The following is a 9,325-nucleotide window of genomic DNA, read 5'->3' as shown; positions in this document are numbered from 1 at the left end:
CAGGCTTGTAGCATCATACCCAAGAAGACTCAAGGCTGTAATCGCTGCCAACGGTGCTTCAACAAAGTACTGAGTAAAGGGTCTGAATACTTATGTAAATGTGATATTTCCATTTAAATTTTTTGAATACATCTGTAAACATTTCTAAAAACCTGTTTTTACTTTGTCATTATGGGGTATTGTGTGTAGATTTACGGGAGGAAAAAAATGTTTTAATACATTTTAGAAAAAGGCTGTTACGTAACAAAATGTGGAAAAAGTTAAGGGGTCTGAATACTTTCCCCAATGCACTGTATATATATATATATAGTCTCCCCCTCTGTATTTCTCTCTCTCTTTCTCTCTCTGCCCTTTACTGCCTGGCCCTCCACAGAGACTAAGCGGAGCTCAGCAACATCTCTCTCTCGCTCTCTCTCTTATCTCCCGGGGAAACCTGCTGCGCCCTGCGCTGTCCACACCAAGATTAGAGGGAAGGACTGGCGCTGGGAGGATTCTAACACCACGGTCTCCAGGCGCTCGGCACGTAACCAATATTCACCCAGAGGCCACAGCACTATCGTTGCCGTTTTGACTGTAACACCAGTGTTGCGCTAGTGTATAATATGTTATATACATTATGTTATTCTAGGGAAATTGTATTTTCATAGCTAGGGCTGACAGTGAAGACTTGCGAAGAGCAGAATCACAACCTCTGCATCATCAAAACAGTTGCTTGGTGAGAAGCTGAGAAGTCCATAGATAGTCATTGTTATGTAAACACCAGCTGAAAAGCACCAGCGGCCTGGCTTTGGCCCCAAGTTAGAGCAGGTCCACCAGAGCCATGGCCCAGTGAGACACGGGTTCGGGCCCGCGTAGTTGGAAACAGAAAAGTCTGAGCCTTTTGGGTCAAACACTGGGGTAAATCTTGAATGTACATGCGCCATTGACGTACCATTGAATACGCTTGAAAGTAGAACCTGTCATACTAGCTCTTATTACCTGGTGGTAGTTCAACTCTTGTCGCATATAAGAAATATCGGCATTACTAAACCTCCTGCAGAGGCAATGTGTAACACACTCTTTCAATCACACTTTCTCTCAACCAAATGTACCAGTTGTCCCCTCTTAACAAATGAAGCAGTTACACAGTACTAGAGTGCGCTGTCATCAAGGCATCCTTTACCACAACACAACACTGCAATACACACTTAACTCTTCTGGCTCCTCAGTCGGACTAGAAAAAAACGTCCACTGTTAATTCAACAAAAACTGTTCTCGCTCTCGCTTCCTTTTCTTTCACAACCTGGTCTTCAACCGCCTTCATTTCCTTTATTTCTGCCTCCAACAACCCTTTCTTCAAACAAAACCTCCCTCGTCCTTCATTTTCTCCTTGGAGAATGTGAGAATTGAGTGCTCTCTGCTATGTTCAGCTTTCTCTTATGTCATTCAAAGCCACAAACAGGAAAGTCCTGTTGTTCATTGACTAAGTGGAACAGGTCCTGCCTGTGTGTCTACTCACATTTCATTTCATCCTCATTCAACTCCTTTCATTTGAATCCTCTCGTTCAGGACAAGGAACATTTACATTTTCAATATGCTGTTTACACACTTTCTTTTTGACTTGAGACTCGGAAGTGGTTCCTTACAAAATGACTCATCACATTATGAAATGTGTGTGCACACACGCACACAAACACACGTGTGAAGTACTCGATCAGAGAAGTGTCAGCCTGGCAGCTTCACTATACTACTAGAGATGTCTGGAACAACAGCAAACAAACTATGCCATACCAGCTACTAGCAGTGAGTTGCACAACTCCAGCGGGCTGAATTGGGTGCAAATGATCTCCTTACAACCAGATGATGTCATTGTATCGGTAAGCATAGAAATAGTGCACATAGAATAGATCCACTGCTTATCAAATTGGCTTTCAATGAGAATGACAGATCTATAATTCACATTGTATGTGTCACACCCTGATCTGTTTCACCTGACCTTGTGATTGTCTCCACCCCCTCCAGGTGTCGTTTATTTCCCCCAGTCTATTTATCATTTATTATTTATGCCTGCCTTGACCTCGAGCCTGCCTGCCTTGACCTCGAGCCTGCCTGCCTTGACCTCGAGCCTGCCTGCCTTGACCTCGAGCCTGCCTGCCCGCCCTTTGGTACCTACTGGACTCTGAACTGGTTTTGACCTTTTGCCTGTACACAACCATTCTCTTGCCTACCCCTTTTTGGATTAATAAACATCTAAGACTCCAACCATCTGCATCTGGGTCTTGCCTTGTGCCCTCATAGTATGTGAATTTGTCGGGTCGGCCCACAAAGCTACGTACCAGACCTTTAAAGAGCGTCTGAACGCAGCGATTCTGTGTTTCTCTACTACTCATTAAGAAAAACTAGACTTCAGTCTTGAGGGTGTGGTTCGATGTGGCAGTTACTGATGTTTGTCCCCCATGAGACCATACGAAGAAAGCCGGTATTACCTCCTCAAAGTAGTCGGAAGTCATTTAAGATTTTCAAAAAAATGTATTGTGTAATTTTACATCCGGCTAAGTTGTTTGGTGCAGTATTTCTCAAGTAAAAAAAAGGTGTTGTCTTGTGTAAACAAAGTCAGATTTGCTGCTCTGATGGGCAGGTCTGCCTCACTGCAGTATGTGTGATCTGGGGTAGGATTGGATAGATGTCTATCTCGTGTCAATGGTCAAATGAGCATCATTGAAATCCAAACCCAACCCTCAAGTAAGTCATATGATGAACTCTATTACAAAACTCAGGTTTGGACGAGACCGACTTGAAAAACCAAATGATCCTATTTACACTTCGTAGTCAATTTTGAAACTAGAAAAAAATGTTTCCGACTAGCATGGATGGCGCATAGGCCGTTTGCTATGAGAGAAGTTGTTTATTGCCTTTAAAAACCCAGTCAGTATCATCACACTATGGAAATGACTGATCAAGGGATTGACTATGAATAATCCCAAATCAAATCAAATCATATTTGTTACGAACACAATTGACAGCAGGTATAAAAGGTGCAGAAAAATGCTTGTGTTCTGGGTCCCTCAGTGCAGTATATTAATCAAGAGTTGAGGTACTATGCATAGTAATAACTTCATCATGTATGTACACTATAGGATACAGTATAGATAATGATTTAACTCCCCATCTCTGTGTCATACTGATTCCCCCTCTCTGACTTCACTCTTTATTTCTTTATTTCTCTCTTTCTATTTCTCTGTATGCTACACTTTCTATTCCTTAACTCCCTCTTTCCTCTTCTCTCCCACTTCCGTGTTAATCTCTCGCCCTTCTCCTTGCAGACTAGAGAAGGGGGGCCAGCCTGCTTCAAGGTGACGCAACAAAAATCCAATGAACTTATCCTCTGCAGCAGAGGTAACTCTGGGTTTTCCTTTCCAGTGGCGGTCCTCCTGAGAGCCAGTTTCATCATAGCGCTTAATGGTTTTTGCGACTGCACTTGAAGAAACTTTCAAAGTTCTTGAACATTTCCGGATTGACTGACCTTCATGTCATAAAGTAATGATGGACTGTCATTTCTCTTTGCTTATTTGAGCTGCTCTTGCCATAATATGGACTTGGTGTTTTACCAAATAGGGCTATCTTCTGTTTACCCCCGTACCTTGTCACAACACAACTAATTGGCTCAAACATATTAAGAAAGAAAGAAATTCCACAAATGTACTTTTAACAAGCTACACCTATTAATTGAAATGCATTCCAGGTGACTACCTCGTGAAGCTGGTTGAGAGAATGCAAAGCTGTCAAAGGGTGGCTACTTTGAAGAATCTCAAATATAAAATATGTTTTGATTTGATGAACACTTTATTGGTTGCTACATGATTCCATATGTGTTATTCCATAGTTTTGATGTCTTTTTTGATGTCAATTTTATTCTACAATGTAGAAAATAGTACAAATAAAGAAAAACCCTGGAATGAGTAGGTGTGTCAAAACATTTGACTGGTACTGTCTATATTTGTCACGCCCTGACCTTAGAGAGACGTATTATTTCTCTATTTGGTTAGGTCAGGGTGTGATGTTGGGTGGGCATTCTATGTTTTGTTTTCTATGTTTCTTTATTTCTATGTTTGGCCGGGTATGGTTCTCAATCAGGGACAGCTGTCTATCGTAGTCTCTGATTGGGAATCATACTTAGGTAGCCCTTTTTCCCTCCTTTCAGTGTGGGTAGTTAACTTTGTTTGTGACACTTAGCCCTGAAAGCTTCACGGTTGTTTTTCGTTTGTTGTTTTGTTGACGACATTATCTAATAAAAAGGGGAAAGTACGCTCACAACGCTGCGTTTTGGTCCACTTCTTTCGACGGCCGTGACAGTGTCTGTCCTCTACCCACCAAAGGACCAAGCAGCGTGGTCAGGAGGGGAGGACACGACAGAAACCTGAGGCAGCCCCAAAATATATATATTTTTTGGGATGGGGGGGGGCAGATGACGTGGGCGTCGGTGCTGAGGGGTGAGTCTGAGACCGAGGAGGAATTCTTGGACCGTTTGAGCGAGGAGTGGTTGGCAGTGGAGAGGGACGAAAGAGTTTGGAGGGGTTGGAGTCTGGAGCAAGACAGTTGCTTTGAGGAGCGTGTGACCCTTCAAGCACCATGCTTTGTGGTTACACGTCGCCGGTACGCATCCACAGCCCAGTGCGTCCTATGCCAACGCCCCGCAGTTGCCGGGCTATGGTGAGCATCCAGCCAAGATGGGTTGTGCCAGCTCTGTGCTCCAGACCTCCGGTGCGTCTCCACAGCCCATTATATCCTGTTCCAACTCCAGGCACCCGGTCTCCTGTACGTCTGCCCAGCCCGGTAAGCCCTGTGCCAGCTCTACGCACTAGGCCTCCAGTGCGTCTCCACAGCCCGGTAAGCCCTGTGCCAGCTCTACGCACCCGGCCTCCAGTGAAGATCAATGGCCCGAAGCCTCCAGTGGCAATCCATGGCCCGAAGCCTCCAGTGATGATCCATGGCAAGACGCCTCCAGTGATGATCCATGGCAAGAAGCCTCCAGTGATGATCCATGGCAAGACGCCTCCAGTGATGATCCATGGCAAGAAGCCTCCAGTGAAGATCCATGGCCCAAAGCCTCCAGTGGCGATCCATGGCCCGAAGCCTCCAGTGATGATCCATGGCAAGAAGCCTCCAGTGAAGATCCATGGCCCAAAGCCTCCAGTGGCGATCCATGGCCCGAAGCCTCCAGTGAAGATCCATGGCCCAAGCCTCCTGTGGCGATCCATGGCCCGAAGCCTCCAGTGATGATCCATGGCAAGACGCCTCCAGTGATGATCCATGGCAAGAAGCCTCCAGTGATGATCCATGGCAAGAAGCCTCCAGTGGCGATCCATGGCCCGAAGCCTCCAGTGAAGATCCATGGCCCAAAGCCTCCAGTGGCGATCCATGGCCCGAAGCCTCCAGTGATGATCCATGGCAAGAAGCCTCCAGTGATGATCCATGGCACAAAACCTCCAGTGATGATCCAATGGCAAGAGGCCTCCAGTGATGATCCATGGCACGAAGCCTCCAGTGCAGAACCATGGCAAGAAGCCTCCAGTGCAGATCCATGGCACGAAGCCTCCAGTGATGATCCATGGCACGAAGCCTCCAGCGAGGAGTCATGGCACGAAGCCTCCAACGACGGCCTCCAGTCCAGAACCTCCAGCGACGGCCTCCACGAGAGTCCCCACACCAGAGGCGCCACCAATGCAGGGTGAGCCAGAGGTGGAGCGGGGTCTACGTCCCGCACCAGAGCCGCCACTGCGGATAAATGCCCACCCGGACCCTCCCCTATAGGTTCAGGTTTTGGAGAGTCCGCACCTTTGGGGTGCGGACTCTGACCGCACCCCAAAGGGGTGCGCCCTGACCTTAGAGAGACGTTTTATTTCTCTATTTGGTTAGGTCAGGGTGTGATGTGGGGTGGGCATTCTATGTTTTGTTTTCTATGTTTCTTTATTTCTATGTTTTGGCTGGGTGTGGTTCTCAATCAGGGACAGCTGTCTATCGTTGTCTCTGATCGGGAATCATACTTAGGTAGCCTTTTTTCCCTCCTTTCAGTGTGGGTAGTTAACTTTGTTTGTGGCACTTAGCCCTGAAAGCTTCAAGGTTGTTTTCTCGTTTGTTGTTTTGTTGGCGTAATTTTTATAATAAAAGGAAAATTAACGCTCGCCACGCTGCACCTTGGTCCACTTCTTTCAACAGCCGTGACAATATTTCTATAAATAATGGCCCTACATTAAAATAGTCCACAGAAAGACAAGTGTTAGATCTTATTGAATCTGGCAGCTCCCTCTGCCTCTCTCTAGTCTCCACTATGACCTCTAAAGAGTTACCCTCTATGAACAGTGAATGAAGCCCACCTAGTCCTCATAGGGCTGACTCACTATGCGTCATCCAGACTATTCATTTTACAGTGCACTACTTTTGACCAGGCTCTGGGAATAGGGTGCCATTTAGGACGCGGACAGAGTCTGCTCCCAGGCTACCATGGCTCCTCTCAGAGGTGTTCTGATTGGCCAGGTTCAGACAGTGCAATGACACCATTTTCAGTTTTTCACTCTATTGCACAGAGCCAAACAATACCGTGCTCACTTGGGTATTTACTTACCATACTGTCCTTTCCAGCACGGTCCCAGCAACTATGGTGGATGGGTAACCATGCCAGTTTGGCTCAGTTCAACTCTGCTCTGTAGTGTGAAAATGGTATAAGTGAGACGGGCATGAGGTGGTACGTGTCCTACCTTCATGGTGGGCGGGGCTGTGCGGGGGGGCGATGGGGGGCAATCTCCCAAGGGCACGTTGGAGATAGTCAGCAGTTCCTGCTTCCTGGAACACATCAAACACAACAGAAGATATCATGATACGGCATCATGATGTCGCATACAGAGGATGCAGAGGCACAATGATAGTACAGAGGACGGATGCTGCATCACATATCACCCTACTTCACGACATACACCGGGGTAGAAGTGAGACATATCATTTCCCTAGACTGTGCAGCAGCTGGTAGGGTAAAGCCTAGTTATAGTCCATGTATATAACGTTAGCCCAGAGTTACTGCTGCATTCATGTGGTCAGGAAAAAGCCCAAACCCTACTCATACGCTTAGAAGGAAAGAGAGGCTGTCTGGCTCATAGACTAAAGACTAGGTCTTCAACATATCCAGCCAACTGAAGTAGTGGGTATCCAAGTGAGTTTGCGGGGCTTGTAACGGAGATCTATCAATCAGACGCCAAGGAACCGTGTCGTGAGTGGAGCATGGACTGGCTGAAAACCAAGACCACTCTGCCTGTGTGTCTGTCTCTGTCTGTCCTCTAATGCCTCCAAGGCTGGCCCACCACAGAGCCTAGATGTAAAATATCTGTATCTGTATCTCTCTCTCTCTCAATTCAATAAAATTTGCTTTATTGGCATGACGTAACAATGTATATATTGCCAAAGCTTATTTGGGATATTTACAATATAAAAAATAAATAAAAATGAGAATAAAAATTGTCAACAGGACAACAGTAACAACAATAACCAAGGGTCAAAATAACCATACATTCAACAATAACAATAAGTATACAGTAGAGTACATGTGCAGGTTGATTGGTCTGTCAGACACTGTCCCTCAACTTATGGCAGGCAGCAATGTAGTGTGCTGCCAACCCACAGCTCTCTGCATCCTCCCACAACAGGACGGGTAGCCTATCCTCATCAGAGAGGTCTTTGAAACCTTGAATAAGGGTTTCAAACTTGAGAAATTGACACTCTCTAATTGTTTTATATTTTTGACATTTAGTCAGGAAATGCAGCTCCGTCTCAGGTTCTGCTGTTGTGCAGTGGTTGCACAGCCTTTCCTCTACAGGGAGCCAGGTTTTCCTGTGTCTTCTCTCTCTCTCTCTCTCTCTCTCTCTCTCAGAGGTCTGTGGAGAGTATCTTTAGCCGAGAGGCCTGATGATGACTTTCACTCAGATCCTTAGTGACCAGCTGACATGGTTGTTGAGAGGCCCCCAGGGGCCTCCAGGGGGCCGGGGTCTCCTTCCAGGAGAATGATCACACATTAAGAGGTTCATTTATCAGGAGGGACAGAGTGGGGATTCAGAGATGGACGTGAGAGGCGAGACACACAGTGCAACAGGTTGCCAATTAGTCACATTCTCTTGACAGTTATTTAGTCAGTTATCGAACACAGGATTTCATTCCCAGCCTCTTTTTTTCATCCATAGTTTTTTCCCCCTCTCGTGTGTCAAGTCAGTGTGGCCCAGCTGTGGACTGTGGACTGGAGAGACCACACTCATTTAGTGTATTGCCGTCGGTTACAACAGGTGTTACAATACAATACAACAGCGTTTCACTTACTGTGACATGCTTACTTTACAAGCCCTTATTAACCAACAACACAGTTTTAAGAAAAATAAGAGTTTAGAAAATATTTACTAAACAAACTAATAACACAATAAAATAACAATAACGAGGCAATATATACAGGGGCTACGGGTTAGTCAAGGTAATTTAGGTAACATGTACATGTAGGTAGGGGTAAAGTGACTATGCATAGATAATAAACAGCGAGTAGCAGCAGCGTAAAAAAAAGAGGGGGTCAATGCAAATAGCCCGTGAAGCCGTTTGATTAGCTGTTCAGCAGTTTTATGCCTTGGGGGTAGAAGCTGCTAACGAGCCTTTTGGACCTAGACTTGGTGCTCCAGTACTGCTTGCCGTGCGGTAGCAGAAAGAACAGTCTATGATTAGGGTGACTGGAGTCTTTGACTGACACCGCCTGGTATAGAGGTCCTGGATGACAGGAAGCTTGGCCCCAGTGATGTACTGGGCCGTACGCACTACCCTCTGTAGCGCCTTGTGGTCGGATGCCGAGCAGTTGCCATACCAGGAATTGATGCAACCTGTCAGGATGCTCTCGATGGTGCAGCTGCAGAACTTTTTGAGGATCTGAGGACACATGCCAAATCTTTTTAGTCTCCTGAGGGGGAATATGCATTGTCATGCCCTCTTCGCGACTGTCTTGGTGTGTTTGGACGATGATAGTTTGTTGGTGATGTGGACACAAATGAACTTGAAACTCTCAACCTGCTCCAATACAGCCCCATCGATGAGAATGGGCGCATGCTCGGCCCTCCTTTTCCTGTAGTCCACGATCATCTCCTTTGTCTTGTTTACGTTGAGGGAGAGGTTGTTGTCTTGGTACCACACTGACCGGCCTCTGACCTCCTCCCTATAGGCTCATCTCATCATTGTTGGTTGTCAGGCCTACCACCGTTGTGTCGTTGGCAAAATTAAGGACGGTGTTGGAGTCGTACTTGGCCACGCAGTTGTGGGTGAACTGTGAGTA

The 9,325-nt window shown here is 46.2% G+C and overlaps 1 protein-coding gene across 12 annotated transcripts in view; it reads right to left on the bottom strand.

Moving 5' to 3' along the window:
- Positions 1-9,325, bottom strand: part of LOC112265185 (rap1 GTPase-activating protein 2) — a 110,961-nt gene that overhangs the window by 39,625 nt on the left and 62,011 nt on the right. For 7 of the 12 annotated variants that reach the window (XM_042295956.1, XM_042295955.1, XM_042295953.1 and 4 more), the window contains one exon: positions 6,735-6,819. In XM_042295956.1, coding sequence (XP_042151890.1) covers positions 6,735-6,819 — 85 coding nt within the window. Of the gene's footprint in view, positions 1-1,192; positions 1,395-1,498; positions 1,601-6,734; positions 6,820-8,752; positions 8,756-9,325 lie in introns of those variants that run through there. The other 5 variants (XM_042295957.1, XM_042295963.1, XM_042295960.1 and 2 more) reach the window with 5 other exon arrangements.

The sequence above is a fragment of the Oncorhynchus tshawytscha genome, linkage group LG13 (assembly GCF_018296145.1).
Source record: "Oncorhynchus tshawytscha isolate Ot180627B linkage group LG13, Otsh_v2.0, whole genome shotgun sequence".
NCBI classification, from domain to species: domain Eukaryota; kingdom Metazoa; phylum Chordata; class Actinopteri; order Salmoniformes; family Salmonidae; genus Oncorhynchus; species Oncorhynchus tshawytscha.
This window is presented reverse-complemented; position numbering and strand designations above follow the sequence as displayed.